The sequence below is a fragment of the Leucopleurus acutus genome, assembly GCF_964270905.1.
Source record: "Leucopleurus acutus genome assembly, chromosome: 10".
Lineage (NCBI taxonomy): Eukaryota > Metazoa > Chordata > Mammalia > Artiodactyla > Delphinidae > Leucopleurus > Leucopleurus acutus.
In genome coordinates this window covers 13,738,508-13,759,980 of record NC_139153.1, presented here as the reverse complement: position 1 = coordinate 13,759,980, position 21,473 = coordinate 13,738,508, and the positions used below count along the sequence as shown (strand labels likewise).

At 38.7% G+C, this 21,473-nt stretch overlaps 1 protein-coding gene across 6 annotated transcripts in view; it reads left to right on the top strand.

Moving 5' to 3' along the window:
* Nucleotides 1-21,473, top strand: part of CNTN4 (contactin 4) — a 962,626-nt gene that overhangs the window by 702,218 nt on the left and 238,935 nt on the right. For all 6 annotated transcript variants that reach the window (XM_082847221.1, XM_082847220.1, XM_082847222.1 and 3 more), the window contains one exon: nt 16,406-16,501. In XM_082847221.1, the coding sequence (XP_082703347.1) occupies nt 16,406-16,501 (96 nt within the window). The remainder of the gene's footprint in view (nt 1-16,405; nt 16,502-21,473) is intronic.

Below are 21,473 nucleotides of genomic sequence, written 5' to 3'. Positions count from 1 at the left end.
CATCATCATCGTTGTCGTCTTCTTCATAATTATTTTTTTTTTTTTTTTGCGGTACGTGGGCCTCTCACTGCCGTGGCCTCTCCCGTTGTGGAGCACAGGCTCCAGATGTGCAGGCTCAGCGGCCATGGCTCACGGGCCCAGCCGCTCCGCAGCATGTGAGATCCTCCCGGACCGGGGCACGAACCCACATCCCCTGCATCGGCAAGCAGACTCTCAACCACTGCGCCACCAGGGAAGCCCCATAATTATTATATTACCTGAAACATGGCCTAAGAGCATAAAATGTCTGGTATCACCCACGTCTAAACTCTGTGTAAGATACTAAGTATTTAACTATTACATTTATCGAGTACCTACAAAGTATCCAGCCTGCAGTCATTCATGGTCATTCATGGAGTGCAGAGCAGTAAAATACTGAGTCACCCTACACACCCTTTTCCTTCTGAGGTTGAACAAGATGACTCTTTGCCTTCTTGGTTCAGCTCTCATACTATAAACAGTGTTCTTTTTTTTAAACGTCTTTATTGGAGTATAATTGCTTTACAATGGTGTGTTAATTTCTGCTTTACAACAAAATGAATCAGTTATATATACACATATGTTCCCATATCTCTTCCCTCTTGCGTCTCCCTCCCTCCCACCCTCCCTATCCCACCCCTCCAGGCGATCACAAAGCACCGAGCTGATCTCCCTGTGCTATGCGGCTGCTTCCCAGTAGCTATCGATTTTACATTTGGTAGTGTATATAAGTCCATGCCACTCTCTCACTTCGTCCCAGCTTACCCTTCCCCCTCCCCATATCCTCAAGTCCGTTCTCTAGTAGGTCTGTGTCTTTATTCCCGTCTTGCCCCTAGGTTCTTAATGACCATTTTTTTTTTTTTTTTTAGATTCCATATATATGTGTTAGCATTTGTTTGTCTCTTTTTGACTTACTTCACTCTGTATGACAGACTCTAGGTCCATCCACTTCACTACAAGTAGCTCAATTTTGTTTCTTTTTATGGCTGAGTAATATTCCATTGTATACATGTGCCACATCTTCTTTATCCATTCATCTGTCAATGGACACTTAGGTTGCTTCCATGTCCTGGCTATTGTAAATAGTGCTGCAATGAACATTGTGGTACATGACTCTTTTTGAATTATGGTTTTCTCAGGGTATATGCCCAGCAGTGGGATTGCTGGGTCGTATGGTAGTTCTATTTTTAGTTTTTTAAGGAACCTCCATACTGTTCTCCATCGTGCCTGTATCAATTTACACTCCTACCAATAGTGCAAGAGGGTTCCCTTTTCTCCACACCCTCTTCAGCATTTATTGTTTGTAAATTTTTTGATGATATCCATTCCGACTGGTGTGAGGTGATACCTCATTGTAGTTTTGATTTGCATTTCTCTAATGATTAATGATGTTGAGCATCCTTTCATGTGTTTGTTGGCCATCTGTGTATCTTCTTTGGAGAAACGTCTATTTAGGTCTTCTGCCCAGTTTTGGATTGGGTTGTTTGTTTTTTTGATATTGAGCTGCATGAGCTGCTTGTAAATTTTGGAGATTAATCCTTTGTCAGTTGCTTCATTTGCAAATATGTTCTCCCATTCTGAGGGTTGTCTTTTCATCTTGTTTATGGTTTCCTTTGCTGTGCAAAAGCTTTTGAGTTTTATTAGGTCCTATTTGTTTATTTTTATTTCCATGTCTTTAGGAGGTGGGTCAAAAAGGATCTTCCTGTGATTTATGTCAAAGAGTGTTCTTCCTATGTTTTCATCTAAGAATTTTATAGTGTCTGGTCTTACATTTAGGTCTCTAATCCATTTTGGGTTTATTATTTTGTATGGTGTTAGGGAGCATTCTAATTTCATTGTTTTACATGTAGCTGTCCAGTTTTCCCAGCACCACTTATTGAAGAGGCTGTCTTTTCTCCACTGTATATTCTTGCCTCCCTTATGAAAAATAAGGTGACCTTATGTGCGTGGGTTTATCTCTGGGCTTTCTATCCTGTTCCATTGATCTATATTTCTGTGTTTGTGCGAGTACCATGCTGTCTTGATTACTGGAGCTTTATAGTATAGTCTGACTCAGGGAGCCTGATTCCTGCACCTCCGTTTTTCTTTCTCAAGATTGCTTTGGCTATTCGGGGTCTTTTGTGTTTCCATACAAATTGTGCAATTTTTTGCTCTAGTTCTGTGAAAAATGCCATTGGTAGTTTGATAGGGATTGCATTGAATCTGTAGATTGCTTTGGGTAGTATAGTCATTTTCACAATGTTGATTCTTCCAATCCAAGAACATGGTAGGGCTTCCCTGGTGGCGCAGTGGTTGAGAGTCCACCTGCCGATGCAGGGGACGCGGGTTCATGCCCTGGTCTGGGAGGATCCCACATGCCGCGGAGCGGCCGAGCTCGTGAGCCATGGCCGCTGAGCCTGCACGTCCGGAGCCTGTGCTCTGCAACGGGAGAGGCCATAACAGTGAGAGGCCCGTGTACCACAAAAAAAAAAAAAAACAAAACAAAACATGGTATATCTCTCCATCTGTTTGTATCATCTTTCATTCCTTTCATCAGTGTCTTACAGTTTTCTGCATACAGGTCTTTTGTCCCTGTAGGTAGGTTTATTCCTAGCTATTTTATTCTTTTTGTTGCAGTGGTAAATGGGAGTGTTTCCTTAACTTCTCTTTCAGATTTTTCATCATTAGTGTATAGGAATGCAAGAGATTTCTGTGCATGAATTAAACAGTGTTCTTTTTGCAGTCTTTTTAGTGCCTTTTTTTTTTTTTTTGCGTTTTTATGCTCTTTGTTGGTAATTTTGCTGTTTAAAATAGCCCAAAGTGTAGTACTTTAGTACTGTCTAGTGTTCCTAAGCTAGAGAAGGCCGTGCTGTGCCTTACAGAGAAAATACTTGTGTTAGGTCAGCTTTATTCAGGCATAAGTTACAGTGCTGTTGGCATTGAGTTAATGTTAGTGAATCAACATTATATATTTAAAAGGTGTATTTAAATATAAACACACATAATACAAGGTTACGTGTTGATTGGTGGAGGAAAATGTTATGAGCAGAGACTCGCAGAAACCTAACCCTGTAATTCCCTTCAGAACAACAGTACAGTATTTACTAAATAAGTGTTTGCAGCAATTTTATAGGACATAATTCCATCAGTGCTGAGAACTGCCTGTTGATACCTGATAATGTGCTGTGATTGAGTACAAGAACTTAAATGAGAATAACAAAAGTTTAATCTTTTTAGAAAACAAAATAGCAGAGAATATCCTTATGACTTCGGGATAAGGAAGAGATTCTTAGGTAAGAAACTAAGCATGTTAGCCTTAAAGCAAAGATTGATACACTCAGAAGACTTCCATTCATCAAAAAATACTAGAAAGAGAGTGGGGAAGAAAGTCATGTACGAGGAGAAGATAATTATAAAAATATAACTGACAAATAGAAGATCCTAAATATGTAAAGAACATCAATGAATTAGTAAGAATAAATGCAAGTCCACTAGATGACTAGGTAAAAGACATGAACTGGCATTTTAAGAATGATATAATGTGGGTGGCCCATAAACATGAAAAAAAAACAGCTTTATTAGTAACTGAAGAAATGCAAATTAGAAATCATGGACTGCCATTTATATACCAGATTGACAAAAATTCAAAATAAAGAAAAACATCAGATTATCTGGAATCAGACAAGCCTGGGTTAGAATGCTGGCATTATTATTTACTATCAGTGTGAACCTGAACAAATGATTTCACTTTCTTTGCCTCCATTTCCTCATAGATAAAAGGGAATAAATAGTACCTATTTCATGGTATTGTTGAGAAGATTAAATGAGTTAATACCTGAAAAGTGCTTAAAATAGTACCGTGTACATAGTAAGCACTCAATAAATCTTAGCTGTCATTACTATTATTATTACTGCAACCCAGAGCCACCCCTGAATTAGTACCAAACTTCCAACTGAGCAAGAAGGTTGTGAGCATTGCATCATCACTTAAGTCCCAGGATGCCTCAGCAGTGATCTGTAATACCTTCACTAGATCACCCAATTACACACATGCACACATTTAAAAATGGGTCTGTCACTTGCTGTGCTGTGTAGCATCCTTATACACAGATGTAGGCTTCGTCTACAATGTTTAAAGAAGTCTATGGAAATCCAAGTGCCACAGTGAGGTTGTAAAGTTGCTGTAGAGTGTCTTGTGACAGTGGGGATTGTGCTGAAATAGTCTCAAAACTCTAGCCTTAAAGTTGTGAGACAGAGATGTTGAGCTGGAAAATGACCTCAGGAGTGATGTTGTGAAGGTGGAAAGATGGCACGTCAGTGCTCTGAAGATATGACTAGAGCTGCATATGAGCTTGTCTCCTGTGAAAACCAGTAGTCTCAATGGTTGCCAGAGTCTAGGTTCGATGGGTTTGAACAACTGACCTGGACATACTTGATGCTACGGTTCTCATAAGAATCCAGTCACACCTTGAGTAGGAGTGAGGCAGTGCCCTGTGCTGTCTGTGTGCTTTGATCTGTAGGAGAGAAAGTGGGGAGAATGAGCAGGGCTGAGTTAGAGATGGAGAGGAAACAGGTCCTGGGTACTGACTTAAATTAAAACCCAGATCCAAGATCCATATACTTGGGTCCATCATTTGTGCAGCTGAAATGCTGACTGGATGAATCACCCCAGCAAAAAGTACTTCTTATCAACTCCCATAGCGCTTTCTCTCTACAGCTCTACAGCATTGACTACTTCCTTTGTACCTTGCAGTAGAGTTCTTTATGTGCCTATCTGATCGAAATTGGAAACCTCTTGAGGTCAGGCATCATGTTCGACTTACCCTAATATTCTCCACAGCATCCACCACACATGGTACCGTAAATTATATTGATGGAGAGAAGGGAAGAAGGGAGAGGGCCAAGGGAGGGAGTTCAGATTGAAGAAAGGATGCTGTTATGGACTGAATGTTTGTGTCTCCCCCAAAATTCATATGTTGAAATTCTAACCGTCACCCCCTGGCAAAGTGCTTTTATAAAGAGGTGGAGCCTTTGGGAGGTAATTAGGTCATGAGGGTGGAGCCCTCTTGAATGGGTCAGTTCTCTTATGAGAAGAGACACGAAGAGTTTCCTCTCTCTTCGCTTTCTGCCACGTGAGGACACAGTGAGAAGACGGCCATCTGCAAACCTATAAGCAATTCCTCACTAGACACAAGGTCTTCCAGCACCTTCATCTTGGACTTCTCAGTCTTAAGAACTGTGAGAAATACCTGTCTGTTGTATAAGACACCCCATCTATGGCGTATGTGTTATAGCAGCCCGAACAGACTAAGACAGACAGTAAGATCTTCCCACCTCTGAAATTCTCTAGCTTTGTAGGATTTCTGAGGCAGAAAACTGTAACTGTATCTAAAGCAGAGCATAAGTTATCACAATACTGGTTTGGTAATTGTCTTCCCTTAGGAAATCAGTGTATATTTTAGTATGCCTGCTCAGTTGTTTCTCCCACTTCCTCAGTTACCAAGAAGTTAGCACTCTTTGAAAGTTTTAGATGGAAGACGAAAATACTTATTTATTAGTTTCCTCAGGTGTTACCTGAACTAAGGAGACTTCAACTTCAGTTATAAATAAGAAAGTACAAGACTAAATCAGGACGGCTGTGTCGCTTGACACTACTTTTTGCCCTTCTCTGCAGCCTCCGTGGGGGCCAGGAGCTGAGTTGGCAGAGGGAGAGTGATTTATTTCTCCACATTTGGAAGTGGGATGGAAAGTAGCAAGATCCTACTTTTATATTATCTTCCTCTTTTATAGTTTTTAGGCCAGTTTCCAATCCTGTTTCCCTAACTTATTTTTTATAGCACTTATCACCCTCAAAGATGCTATGCATGATTTATTTATTTTGTTTATGGTCCTTTCACCCACTTAACCTTCTTTAAGGGGAGAGATCTGTTTTGTTTTATTTTTCAATGGTGTAACCCCAGTGCCTAAAACAGTGGCTGGCATATGATAGATGCCCATTGGAGGCCTATTGTAGGTATTGAATGAATCTGTATTGATTCTCAGGGTGTATTTAAAAGCAAGGTGCTTGAGTGATGACATTTGCAAAAACTGGCAGTGTTACCACAGTGCAGCATTATCTCTGATTTCTCTCTGTGAAGGGAACGGTGAAACAGCCCCCATAGCAAAGTCTAAATAGATGATGAATAAACACATGGCTTGCATGTATATTTGATGATGGTTTTATTTTCAAAACTGTAATTAAATGAGATAAAAATATATGGTTGGAGTTGCCGAAGCAACTTAAATTCAACATAAATAACAGCTGCTCTTCATCTGGGAATTTCATCCATATACAGCATTTTTTATGCCCTTAAAAAATTTTAACCAGTATACAGCTAATTCAGCATCCAGTGTCCCAAGAAATGTTTTATACTCAGAGAAGGAGAAGGAAAAGAGAAAGAAATAGCCCTCTATGAGCCAGTGGTTAAACAAACCTGTTACTTCCAAAAGCTTTGATTTCCCCCAAATAGCTGTATGGCAGAACATGTCCAATTTCTTAGGAGCAATGAATTTAAGCATGACTGGCATTTTTCGTTATGAGTCATCAATCCCTATTTTATTAGTTCAGAAATCCACAACTGAGTACATAGTGAGGAGTCTTCTACTTGCTTTTAAAGCAAAACTTCTGCAGAGCATTGGTATCAGGAAATACTAGTAAAGTTTGCCTCTCCCTTTAAAGTTAACCATCAGAGTAATTTCCTCCCAAGCTGCTTGGGGAAAATGCCTACTTTTATGGATAGAATTAAGAGCCAGTTTAACTATAAGAACATCTACCTAATTTTATTTATGATCAAGGAGTGAGAAATTGCCCCTCTTCCTTCAGAGATTGTATCCACTGCCATTAAGTGTTAGGCAAATTCGGTAGCCATCTCATTACTCAGGCTTGTACCCCTGAAAGCTTAACAAAAGAAAAGAAATGGACTGAAAAAGTCAGATATGAAGCAATTTCCCTTCACTTTAAAGCAAGGTTTTTCATGACCAATCGTTTGGCTGGTAGAGTTGTGGTCTCTGGGTTTTTATCATGATCTGTGGCCCATATATCTCCATCCAGTAATACATCCCCAACGTTTTTTCCTGTAGATTAGCAGCTTTACAATGTCCTCTTGATGCAGTGCCTTTTCAGCATTTCTTCAGGGAATATTTATTCTAATGTTACTTGAATATATCTGACTTGCCCACTAGGGTTGCCCGTTTCTTAGGAAGACTTGGGCAAGGAATTACAACTTTCTAATTCTAATTTTCAGAGGGGAGAAAAAAAGCCTATGAAGTAAAAGTTCAAAATGAAGATTCACATTTCTTTCCATCAAAACTGTAATGACCATAAGTCTGTCAAGTGGTACAACTCTTACACTAGGTGAAGAACAGATAATTGTAGGATATTTCCCTGACTAGCTGATAACAGCCCTGATTACAAAGAGCAACAAGCCTGTGCAATTTGCATGATGTCCTTTCATGTTTTCTTCATCTCAAGCGTTCCCTGGGGCAGGTGTCAGTGGGTGAGAGAGTGTTTCTTTTGCCAAGCAATGCGTTTGTGTCATATGCTGCTTGCATTCCAATCTTAGTGTGCCTCTAAGCTTTCATTTTAAATTTCATTTTAAGGCACCGTAGGTGGTTCGGAGCAGTTGATTAAAGACCTTTTCTTAAAGTTATCTTTTAGAGCATCCCTGGTCATTGAGCACACAAAGGTCCATCGTAGCCAAGATGCTGGAAGACGGTGTGTCATATGGACAAATATTACAAGAAGGTTCACCCTACTCCAGCAAGTCTCCTGACCACCACCTCAGTGTGTGAAGCAAGAAAGGGAATAGTGCTCAGCAGATAGTAACTAAGCACATCATATGTGTTAGACATGTTTTGGGCACTGTGCTATATATAGCCTGATAAAGACTGAAAAGATTCCTGCCTCTGTTGAGCCTTCATTTTGGGGTGGGGCGGGGGGGGAAGGAACAGTAAACCAAATATCATATAAATGAACAAAGTAATCGCAGATGTTGGTGATGATCTCTATGAAAGACATAATAAAGAGGTGATGTGGTAGAGAGTAACCGGAGCTGCGTGGTGGGCTACTTCAGATTAAAATCTCAGCGAAGGCTACTCTGAGGAGGTGACATTTGAATTGAACCCCGAAGAATGAGCATGATAAGCTAAAAGATGGGTAAAGAGCATTCCAAGCAAAGAGAACAGCAAGTTCAAAGGTCCTGAAACAGGATTAGCCTTAAGGTGTTTGAAGAACAGAAAGCAAAACATGGTTGTTACAGTATAAATAAGTAAGGGGGAACCTAACAGGCGATGAGACTGGGAACCTGGGCAAGGATCAGATCCCTAAGGGCTATTGTAAAGCTCAGCAAAGAGTCCATATTTTGTTCTAAAATTTTCTAGGCCAAATGGTTTTCTGGAACTTTTGTTTCTCTTTGTGTTATGTAAGTATGAAACCAAAGATAGAGAATGCAGATGCCTAACCATTAACACTCCTGAGTCAGGATGATATGCAAAAGGAGATGTGCTCCTGTAGAGAAAATTGCTGGTAATAATAGCTTGTGTTTTAGGGCACCTGTCTCCAAAGGAGAACAACAGTAGTTATGATGCCAGATTGTACTAATCACAGTAACCTCATGAGTCTGGTATGTGCACACTTTTATGGAACACACAGGGAAACTCAAACATCTGAAACTGGGTTGTTCTTTGGCTTCTTGAATAACATGAAGGTCTAGGTAAAATAGAGTATGTCAAAGCAACGAGGAAAGAAAAAATCTGAAATCAGAAATAAAAATAGCTATCAGGAAAGTCGTACACTTACAGGGAAAAGGGCAGCAAAGCAGCCTTTATTTTCTTGTAAAGTCAAGAAAATAATAGCAGAGGGGTAAAAAATTATGAGTCTCAAATAGTCAACCAGAATATCAACATGTGTTGTTTCATTCCTGGTATCTAATTCAGTATAGAATAGAGGCTAAATACATGGACTTGTGGGTCAAAGAAGAGCTGGGGTCTAATCCACACTCTTCCTTATACTAGGACTGTGATCTCGGATATGGATTTTTTAAATTTCTATAAAGTGGAATCAGTAATAATACTTACATCATAGAGTTGTTGTGAGGATTTAATGAATGAATGCATGGAAAGTAAGAAATTGTGTTCTTTACATAAGTTAGTTGAAACTGGCCTTACATCTCTCCCAAAGAGTTAATATTTACAAAAGTGATTAAATTTCAGAATCAGCCCACAGAAGCCTCCTTAACAGGTAGCATTCATTATGCTCTTTTCAGGTCTTTCCTAGGTTTTGTTACTGGAAAGAAAAAGTGATGTAGAAATGTGGTGCAGGAAGAGAAAGAGGAGAGTAACCTCCTGCTAAATGCAGAATTGCTGACCCCAGACAAATTTGTCTTTGGCAATCTGCACACACCTTTCTCACCCTATATGTATTTTTTCTTTTTCCTTTTCAGCTCTTCTACAAAAAAATAAGGTAAAGAATTTTGAGTGAGAAACTAGTATTGTTTATAGATAGTTTTGTTGGTACATAACTCTTTCAGTAAGAAACACCTGTGAAGAAAATCAAATTTAAGAGTATTTTTAAGTCATTGTTCCTTTCTTGAGGTTTATCAGCCCTACTTTGCCTTCCTTATTACTCCATAGATTACATTTTCTTTGTTTCTTTTTTGGCTAATCAAAACTCACATTCAAAGAATCCATACTGCTCTTATTTATTTAAGAGGAAGCAATCTCCTTGAATTAATTAATTCTTCACTGTAAGTGACTCATAGCAAGGTAATGCATTTGCAGCCATATGTGGGTTTAAAATGGCATTTCTGTAATTCCAAAGTAATCCCTAAATTATAGACTTTCATCTGATATGACTAAATAGGTTGAGGAAAAATTCAGACAGAGGGAAAACATTGTGAGGGTCAGAATCAGCACCTGGGAGAGCTCCCATGAGTTCTTCCTTTTTCACTTTGAAACAAGCGCTCTAAGGATTTTCGTAGGGATGTCGATAGCAGTAGCATTAGGCTATGAAAGAAGAAGGTCATAAACAATTTCTATAACTGAGTCATTTGTAAAGTGTGTGTACATTAATTTAGGAATACTGATAAGGTCCTTTGTTATCTATACAAAGATCTCCAGGAAAGAGATTGGCTTTTCTTTTCAAAGTCAAACCACTACCTAGAATCAGATTTTGATCCGTTACTTTAAACTGCCAACAAATTGGGATATTTAATGTCAGATCTTGAGCATATCCATAGGTTTTTGATTGTTTTGTTTTACTTAGTTGTTGGAGAGATAAAATGGCTGACACCAATACTTGGAGGAAAAGAGGAACTCAAAAATTATTTGCTGAAGGTTGGCTAAACAAATGGAAAAATTAATGACATAGGAAAAGCAAGATACTGACAAACATATAATGTATATATATATTTTTTTCCAGTTCCATTTATATTCATTCTATTTTCATCTGGTATTCAGTGTAAACTCCTCAAATTTTAAGTGCAACGAGTAAATTTATATAATCAGTAAATAATATGTTTCGTCTTTTATTTCTCTGTTAAAATAACAATATTTTGTATCCTTTATAAAGATACACAAACATCAGTTTTTACTGTTTTATGAAAATGATATTTCCCACCTTAACATTAAAAAGTAATACCTGCTTAGAATATACCATCATAGGAATTTCTGAAGGAAAATTACCTGAATTCAGTATATGGGAGTGTTTCTTAATTTTAAGTCACCTGAAGAGTACACTCCATGCACTGCAAAGGATAAGGTATCTGGCTTACTTTAGCACCAGTCTAAACTTGAAAACACAGTTAAGACCAGCAAAAGAAGAGGTGTTTTAAGTCTTAGCAGCTTATTTTGCCACAGTGGGATTGACCTGACTACTCTACTGTTACTTTATCTGGTGGAAGTTTGGAATCACTAGCTTTGCCCCAGTGAGTTACTTTCTGTAGACTTTCCTGTGGTGCTCAGAAATGATAATGATAGTGCTAGCATCTACAGACTACTGACTTTGGGCCAGTCATTGTGTTAAGTGCTTTATATTCATGATCTTAATCTCTAAAGAGCCGTATGAGATAGGAATTATTTTCCTGATATTAGAAATGAAGAAACTGAAGTTCAAGGAGAGTACTCACCCACATCGTACAGCTAAAGAGTGAGAGTACCGAGTTTGTGCTCAGGTCCTTCTGACTGCAGAGCCAGTGTGCTAAACCATTAAGTAATTCTTCCTCTTGCTGTATACACTCTCACAGGAAAAACCCGTCAGCCATGCCAGTCTCCCTAATGGTTTCTTCCTTCTTGTGTGGAAAGAATGTCAAAACTGTGACTTTGCGACTCATAAGGTTTTTGTAAAGTTAGACTTATTGTCATTCTGAGTCCCTAGAATCCAAGAAGCCATGCAAATCCACATATGTACACACTCAAGGAGCAAATGGCAGAGTCAAGACATAATTTTAGATATGCTGCATGATAACTGGTTTTTAAAGTCATACCCCCCAAATACCTCTTTTTAAAATAAATAGTGCAGTCATCATTATGGAAATTATATTCATAACAAATATATCACTTGACCATTTTTCCAAGCTGATATTGATTTTTTCATTGATTGCTTCTTGAAGGAAGCAGTAACAAAGGCAACTGTCACTGACAATTTCTTGTTCTAAAGTCACCCTGTGAGAATTGATAGAATCCAGGTCTACCCAAGTCAGGAAAAAAGTGAATAGGTATTTTTTTAACTTGTAGTAAATAATACATGCGTTAAAAATATGTGCATTACTTGCATGGTTTACTGTATCATTTTTCCTCTTTCCTCTTCTCCTGCCCCTCTGTGGATTCTTGACAAAGTGTGATGTATGTTACTATGTCATTAACCTTTCCTGGCCATTTTAAAGCTGAATTTCTTATGCTCTGCGCTGGCTCCACACTGTGGATGGCTTTAACTCTTCCTGGTCATAAGTGTGATGGGCAGTCCCTTAATGATGGCCAAAAAAGTTACTCTTTCTTATTTACTGTTATTACTTCTCAAAAAATATCTTGGACCCTCGATTTTGTTTTCTTTCAACCCATCCAGGTATTTTTTTATAGACTACCTCATCCCCAGCTCTAAACATTTAATAACTTTCCAGACAGTAAATATCTGGGGATTTTTCCCCCTCACTCTCTGATTTACTCTGTGGGCTGAATTCCAAATGTTTTCATATATTAAGGCTTTTATTATTTATCTCATGTTGCAGCTTTAAGACCTTTGTACACTTTTACTTCTCAAGGAATTTAGCTGCTAAAGCACTTCCTCTAAGCTCTCAATGAGCTACACTTTCCAAGTACTATACTAGTGTATTTTTTAAAACCTCATGTAAAAATAAAGTGCTAATATTATATTCTACAGAAGAACAAAGGACAGTTGTTTTCACAGAAAAACATGACAGGAAAACACATCTGCCACAAAACTGTGCATTTTTTAGCCCATGATTTCTGGAAAGATTTATATAAAATGCTGATAAATGAAGTCAACACCAAAATGTATGGTCACTCATTTTTTTAAAAAGTCTACGAGTCACTTTTCAATGAACCATACAGAAAGCTGCAAAAAATGTTTCGAGAAACTACAGTACATGGATATTAATTCCTTGTCATAAGAGTACATCATTTATTCAGGTACCTTTAGTAACTATCATTTATCCAACTACCTTTAGTAACTAGCTGCACGGAGCTAAAGGGAATACTGCCCAAGTGTCATGGTTCAGCTACCTCCCTGACAATGCAGCAATCCTGCTTTTTAATACGGTGGTTTCTGATTGTTTTCTTCTTGTTCCACTCCATCCTTTGCACCTGATGTTTAAAATCCCCCCATCATGTGATCACCCGCAAGGAAAAGCAAAGGAATAGAAAATTTGGAATCAAATGTACCGACTCATCGCATTGTGCATTGAAATGTGGACTTTCTTACATATTCACTGAAGAGCATAAAATTCATTCAAACAAACTTTTTTTTTTGGTCCCTAGGATGTGAAGTAACTAGTTTGAATGCCCTTTTTCACTGGCTTCACTAAGTCAGTGGGGAAATGATAGATTCTGGTACTTGATAGTGGTGGGTTTGGAGAGAGGCAGATGAGTTTGTATTCTTCTGGCCACTTTCTCAGTGTGTGAAGAAGGTTCTGAAATTCAGTTACATCACCTTAAAATTGGGAATTAAAACTATAATGGAATTAAATGAGATCTGCGTGAAAATTTGTTAGCACATGGTATGAACTCATTACATTTTGCAAGTAGATCCAATTATTGCTATGAGTGCTACGGTCATGATGACATAACATTATCTATAACGTAGTCTAACTTGGAATGCCTCTTGCTACTGATTATTACCTAGTACCAAGTCTTTGGAGATAAAATGACCCTAAATAAGATAATATATATGAGAATATTTCTGGGAAAGGCCTGGCCATGTCCAAGTTTCAAAAAAATACCCATTCACACACACATAGTTCTTTAATTTGGAAAATTATCATGCTGCTAGCAGTTAAGATCTGAATGGATAATTACATCTGAAAAGACCAATAATGGACATGCAATCTTTTCTTAAACATGTGCATAAATATGGTGGCCTTTGACTAGCCTCTTCACCTCTCTCTAGAGTACATTTGCTATTCAAAACCCTTTCTTAAATGGAATAATAGGGGTATGATTTGCCACTGGACTACATTATTCCTCAGTGAACAGAACATATAGTAAGCACCAAACTTGTAGCAGGAAAGGCTTTGTGCTTTTTAAATATTACCTCATTTAATCTTTTCCCATCATTTTTTCAAAATAAATTACATTTAATTATATCTCATGTTATTTATGGGAAAATTAAACCTTGCATAATACATGGTAGAGATGATTTTCAAACTCAGATCTGCCCAAATGCAATATTTCCATTCACTGTGTAGGTAGGGTTTACCATCTGGAATCTATTTCACTTAACTGCTAAGAATCTTATCAAAATATTATCTCAAATACCAGATTAATGCAATTTTCTAACTGTCCAAAACAAATCCTGTGGAACTGCATGGACTCATAAACTATAGGGAAATAAACAGGAATGCAGTTTTTAAAACTCAATAAGGACAAGTTAAAAAAAATCATTGCATATATTTCTCATTTTCTTTCCCATTTCCTAATGCTCTTTCTCTAGTCAGAATCAAGGTGGATTTTGCCTGGATAAGACTTGATCTCAATTACCTATCAGTTCTTAATTTTTCATGCCACTCTGGAGGTTGGATGAGGTGTCTCTGCCAAAACTTAGATGACTTATTTTAAGAACCTGTATGCAGAAGCGACAATTTAGAGTGATTCAGTATCATTTTTAGAGATAATGGTTTACAGTGTTAATGCCATAATGAAGTTTTTTAAATCTCTAGTTTAATCATTTTCAAAGGCTTCTCAAACCATTTCCTTAAAGAGAAGAAAAAATCATGTCCTAGCCTCACCTGGTACTCATGGAATAAAAGGAATTTTATTACATCAGAAATGTAATGAAAGGAATTTTATTACATCAAAACTTAAATTGTAGTCATGTTTTGTTTTGCACTAAGTACGTGCGGGTCCTCAAGGTGTCGCTCTGCACACCTCAACTTCAGCAGTCTTTGGATTCCCATGATTAGGTGTTACCTGTTAGTCCTGCCCACCAAACTCTTGAGTCCCTACAGGGCAGAAGCTTTCTTTTCATAATGTCTGTATCCCGAGCTGGCAGCCAAATTTGGATATGTTTAATTGATAAAAGCAATAATATATGAGCTTCAGATTTGCCTAATTCTAGAAGAAGCTGGTAATGAAGACATGTATGTGTATAGATTATTTCTTTAACATCTTTATTGGAGTATAATTGCTTTACAATGGTGTGTTAGTTTCTGCTTTATAATAAAGTGAGTCAGCTATACATATACATATATCCCCATATCTCCTCCGTCTTGCATCTCCCTCCCACCCACCCTATCCCACCCCTCTAGGTGGTCACAAAGTACCGAGCTTATACACACTACCAAATGTAAAATAGACAGCTAGTGGGAGGCAGCCACATAGCACAGGGAGATCAGCTCGGTGTATAAATTATTTTTAACCCTGTGAACACTCCCTGAAACCCAGCCTGAGTGTGGAAACATTCCATTTTGTAACTGCAGCAATGCTGTCCAGGTTTATTTCCTAGCTCCATTACTCCCTGATGTTGTACCCTTTAACAAATGTTATAGTGCCACTCTTTTCTAGTCTGTAAAATGAGGATATTAATGGTACTTAACTCATATAATTGTTGTTAGGATCACTTGAAATAATCACCATAAAATACTTACCAAAATGGCCAAAATGGAGGAAATAGTCAGTAAATGTTACTGAACTCTGATGTGCACAGCTACAGGGCTTGCAACCCTACAGAACATACTTGGCTTAGAATAATCCTCAAATCTGGTAACAGGTTATTACATCAAATGTTTCAGACAACAAAAAATGAAATGGCACTTAAAACAATCATTGCTGAGAGGATTTGTAGTTGGAAGGATGAAAGAAAAATCTTTTTGAACAATAATATGTCTGTCACTTTATTAGACATATTTCTTATATTAACTCATTGTTATTGGCAACTGTGTATTTACTGACTCCAACTGTGATCTTTGGGCTTGTAACGTCTTATCTTTCTAACCAGATTTGACTTCCTTGAGAAACGGGAACTTTCTTCCAAACAGAACCTTGGACAGTACCTTATAAGTATTTAAAAATACACAGGAACTTTATAAAACAATTGTGTATGTATGTCTGTTTACACATTGTATGTAACGTGTGTGTGTGTGTAGACAGAGATAGTCGTATTCTAGGTACATATAGAGTAACAAACATAATTGCATATAATGGAACGGTTTGTGAAGTAAACAGTTGACTATCAAAACCCACGAATTTACATCCTGATAATGATATTCAGTTACAGATAGAGTTGGGGAGGTCACTTACTCCATCCAGACATGTGCTACCCAATAAAACTTTCTGCACTGATGTAAATGTTCTCTCTCTCTCTGCTGTCCAGTGTGGAAACCAGTCGCTACGTGTGCCTCTTGAGCACTTAAGATGCAGCTCGTGTGACTAAGGAACTGAATTCATACATTTTATTTGATTTTAGCTGTTTTTTAACTTAAATAGGCACATGTGGCAAGTGGCTACCTTACAGTATAGATATAGAGTCATAGAGAATGAGACAATATCATGCAAGAAGACGGTAGGGTTGAATTTCCCTGATCCGGGTGGTGTAAAGGCTGTTTTACAGCAGAAGACTATCCTCTTTTGAAGTAGTATTAGTCTTCCATAATGTCTTAGGACTTTAAATTTTAAACTCCTTTTCCTTTATGTCTCCCAACAGATCTTGAAAACTTTAAAACAAGAACGAGAAGCACCGTGTCTGTCCGCCAAGGTCAGGGGATGGTACTGCTGTGCGGCCCACCAGCCCATGCTGGAGGTAACTCTGCACCGAAATGTGCACATGTCACCGGCTGCTATTTTTCTTGCTGATTGTTCACCCTCTTGGCATCAGAAAGGGGGACAGTGTCATTCGTAGAGATTCCCAAAGTCCCTCTGTGTCGAGGAAGCATCGTCAGTGCCTCCCATAATTAGGATAGGAAAATATCAGATGGTACCAATGTTCCATCCCCCTGCTGTCTACCTGGCTCAAGGGGAAAGATACCTGAGTCAATCAAAATCAGAATCCTGTTGCTTGGTAAAGCCACGTAGGTAAAACCGCCAGCACTTCTTCAACTTGATCGTATTAAAAGATGGCCTTGCTTCACTTCATCTCATTGTTGGTCTGGGAAGGGATCAGACCCAGAACCAGAGTCCCTTGACCACAGAATCCAAGATGACTTTGTAAGGACTCATAATGACTAGATCAGTTAGGAATACATTTGATTGCAAGTCCCTGAAAACCCAGCTAACACCGGCTTCAGTGGACTTGGGTTTGTGTTGTTCTCACACATAAGACTTCCAAAGGTATGTGGTATAAAGCTGGCACTGCTTTTGGGGGACATCTTCCAGCACCCAAGCCTTTTCTTTGATCCTTCTCTGAAGTCCTAAACATGGGGCATGGCTAAGGCACCAGTGCAGAAAGGTAGAAATGGGAAGAGGGCAGGGCAAATGTCAGAAGTCTCTTCATTTCGAGTTGCTTTTGTATTATGGAAGGTTTGCTTTGCCCAAGGACTTTTATGTACATTTCATTGATCACTGCAGTGGCAAAAGAGACACAAAAATCAAGTATTTTTTACAGTTACACGATGGCCCTAAAAAATCATAATTTTGATAATAAGGGAGAATGCGGAGAGACGATGTGTGGGCAGGTTGCAGTGTCTGCAGAAAGGACTAATGATGACTGGAAGGTGAGTCTGACTGCACATACAGAGTTCAGGAGTCTGGAGATTTAGTAGTTAGTGATATTTATTAGGATTTCACTACAGTTTGTGCTGACAAGACTGATAAACTCCATTTGTGGTCACTCTGGCTAAAATTTAGTTTGATACCTGCTCTCCTTGTTATTACCTTAATTTTCCATTTGGCTTTACCTGTGATGGAAAAAGAAGATATTTTAAACTGAGAATTTGAAAACGCCATTTTATTTTTGTCCTGTCTTCAGAAGTTTTAACTTTTCCTTCTCACCTAATGCCCCAGCTAACGTTTTTAGCAGGAAATAACAATTAGTGAAACAGCTACATGGCTTGCATTTCAAGCACGGTGAATAGATAAGCAGGTGGAGGAGGCAGGCACCCCTCCAAGTCTGGATGGAGGGTATGGAATTGTTAGGGTTTCTGGTGTTTGAGACTGGCAGAGAATCCAGATTAGATTTCAGGAGTTTGTCTTCTGAGAAATGGGTTTATTCTTTAGGACTTAATTTTCTTGCCAAGTTAGTATCAGAAGCATTCAATTTGGAGTCCAGGACATGAATTCCGGTCCTGGCTCTATTTCAAATCATTATTTGATATTGGGCTACTATGTTCACGTTCTCTATCTCTACTCATCTCTAAACGAAGAGATTAAAAGAAATCTCTCAGATGCCTTTTAGTTCTATCATTACATAATGATTGCTGAATAAAAACTAAACATATTTATAAACTATATGTGCATTATTGAAGTCCTGTCCTTTATATGAGGAGAGCAATTAACTGGACATCTGTTTAGGTTAAAGTGATGTTCATTAACAGTTCTCTTCTTATTATGAAATTTGATCAAATAAGAAAGGAAGATTTTGCTAATTTCTTCTGCAGGCTACCTTCACAGCATTAATCTTTCATAACATGGCAGCAACTCTGAAAATTAATCTTACAGCATATTGAGAAAAAAATACCCCACTAATCCCTGGTACAATGATATCTCTGGGAAACGCAAAACGCAAGAAGCACTGTTGTGCTGCTCCACAATGAATGAACCTGAATACTTTCCCCTTCCCACTCAGAAATATATTAAAAATTTCTGTGGACATCTACTGAAATTTGCTTGTCTCTGCTGGCAGCAGTCAGCAGCTCTGAAATCCAGTTCCTTGAGTAGTGCTGACATTCCTGACAGTCTTGATGTTGAAAGACAAGGAAATAAGTATTCTCATTATGGGCTCTATTAGAAACTGTGAGCTCAGTAATACTGTAGGCAAGGCAGGCAAGGCAAGGAAATTTGAGAGAAAACAAGGTGGGTATTGAAGGTTATAAGAGAGCATCACAGACATCCATCAGTTTGGGGCAGTGGAGTCAATGATTATCTGATGAAATCTCCCCAGTTACTCAAAACCCTCCAATGCAAACTGTCCAGCAGTGATTCTCTCATTGCTTCTCCAGGCTGTGATCACCTTAAAGCTGGCAGCATCGCCAAGAGCCGCTGGACATACTGAGCGTTTTAAACCCAGCGTATGGTATCCCAGTTTCTATTGTAACAGATCATGAAGAGGAAAGGAAATGAGTCAGCCTTTTATTGTATCAGTGGGATACTGGGTAATGGCATGAGATCCATTGTAAGAGATGCTGCATGTCCTATTTCAAAAGCTGTGCAGTGTCAGACCTTCTTAGGATAACATAGAAATGAGCAGCAATTAATCTACTTTGAAAAGCATTTCCATCAGCACGTAGTTCCAGTGCTCTACCAATCACCCTGCATAGCGTCTTTGTCATTTCTTGGTTAATAGGTACAAATTCAGATGTGATGTCGTCGCATAGATTGTACTATTAAATCTTTAACACAGACACCAAAAAATAGAAATCACTATGGATGATGGGGCTCTGGTTGTCTATGATGCTTCTTTAGATTAGAAACAGAGTATTTTGAGATCTAGAATTTTCACTGTGCTTTCCATCAACTCCAGGGTCATTTGGCAGCAGGAATTTGTGATCTTCAACCACTCATTAAATAGGAACAGAAGTGAGGTACTTTGAGATTCTTCCTCCTAGCTTACTAAAACTGACAGCTCATTCACCAGTGAAATCCCCATGAACTGCTCACCAAGGGATATTTTTGTTTCCACCTTCCTTTTATACGTCACCCAGATCCTTGCTGCTCAAAATGTGGTCCTTGTACCTGAAGTATCTACCTCACCTGGAAGATTGTTAAAAAGGCAGAGTGTTGGATGCCACACAGTGCCTACTGTATCAGAATTCAAATTTTAACAGGATCTCCAAGTAATTCATGTGCACATTAAAGTTTGAAAAGCCCTGAGCTTCACCTATGCTCCCCCGACACTCCGCACCTCTGGCCAGAGGTGTGCAGGAAGCGGAAGCATCACCAGGGCAGCATGTTAGAGCCACAGGTGCCTGGCCTTTGCCCACGGATATTCTGATTCCATAAACCCAGGGCAGGGTCCCCAAAACTGTTGTTCCAGTTGGCTGGAACAGATTGAGGCAGCGCCAGATTGGAGATACACCCACTTTGATCGCCTTCTACAAAACCAGCCCAGGTTCACCCTGCTGAGGTGGAGTACTTTGATTTCCACATCAAACCCAAGCAGAAGTGTTGAAAGTTTTTTTATGTCCAATTCGTATTTAAAATAAAATATAATCACTTCAGGCTTTCCTATATTTTTTTCATTGTTGTTAAGAGAGGTGAACAACTAAGAAAAGACTGGCTTTTTCTCAGGTATTCACATGAAGAAGTAGCATTTTACATTTGGACAGCTCTTACTACGTCGTTGTTAGAGAAAATATGCCTTCCTACAGTATAAAAAAAGAAAGCCACATGATTCTGATTCTGAGATTATTTTCGTTGTTATGAGTTATAGAGAAACTAGCTATAATTGTCGTCGTTGGATGCTTTTACGCTAAACACATCCCCGTTAAACTTAGATCCCATTCGCATGGCACCAGACTCAGGGACCTTATAACAGCATCTGTAGAGTTCCTTATGGTGTTATAATCTTTAGTTTACATTTTATTATCTTTGGATCCTTACAATAATCCTATAAGAAATAAGGACATGTGTTTCATAGATAAGAAAGTGAAAGCAAAGAGATTAAGTGAGGTCACACGTTAATCAGTGGCAGGTCTAGGAGTTACCTTTGCGTAGAATGTGCCCCATTTTTTCTTATAGTCAGGAGACAACCGTACAACTACTTTTTTGTACTCTGTATGCATTAGTTCTTTGGGTGCCATCCCATATCAATTCAATCTGAATTTTTTTTTGAGATTGGTTCCTTTGACATCATTCATAGTTTTGAACGCACTCCAGGTGATTCGAATATGTAGCCAGGGTGGAAAACTTGTGTGTCTGCCCTGCAAAATCAAGTAGGTCTTGTCCCAGCAGAAACCTTTCGATTTGCAAACATCTCCAGGGGCCCAGAAATGTGATTTGATCTAGACATATCATGAATATTATAGTCTTAAAAAAATCAGTCACGCCCTCCCACAGCATGGTTATTTCAGCTGGATATTTGTCTTTGCTGTAGGACAGAGGTAACAGCATGGAACTAGGACACCCACATTCTAATCCTAGTGCTGCTGTTAACTTACTTGAGCCAATTATATAACTTCTCTGAGCCCTATTCTTTTTCTATCTCCCCACACGTACTCAGCTTCCGGCATCAAGATGTCACCTTCAGAATCCGGCTCACCAGTTTCTTAATTAGTCCAAACTATGCTGACAGGTCACTGGGCCACAAGTGATCTTGCTATGCTAAAATGAGCATCCTTTATGCCCAGAATAATCTTCAAGACATCTACATGCTAGTCAAGAATGTATAATGAATAAGGCAGGAGTGCCTAATTCCCCTCTGCATGCCTTATTCCCATGCCTGCCCCAAACTGCTTACCAATTTTATATAACTTTAGATTTTCAGGGGCCTCCATATTAGCTCCAAATACCAGCCCATTCCACTGCAGTCCAGACAGTTTAGCTCTTTGCCTTCATGTTTCACCCAAAGGTACATGCAGATTCCATTCTAATCCAGCTCCAAACCTCAAACCATAACACAC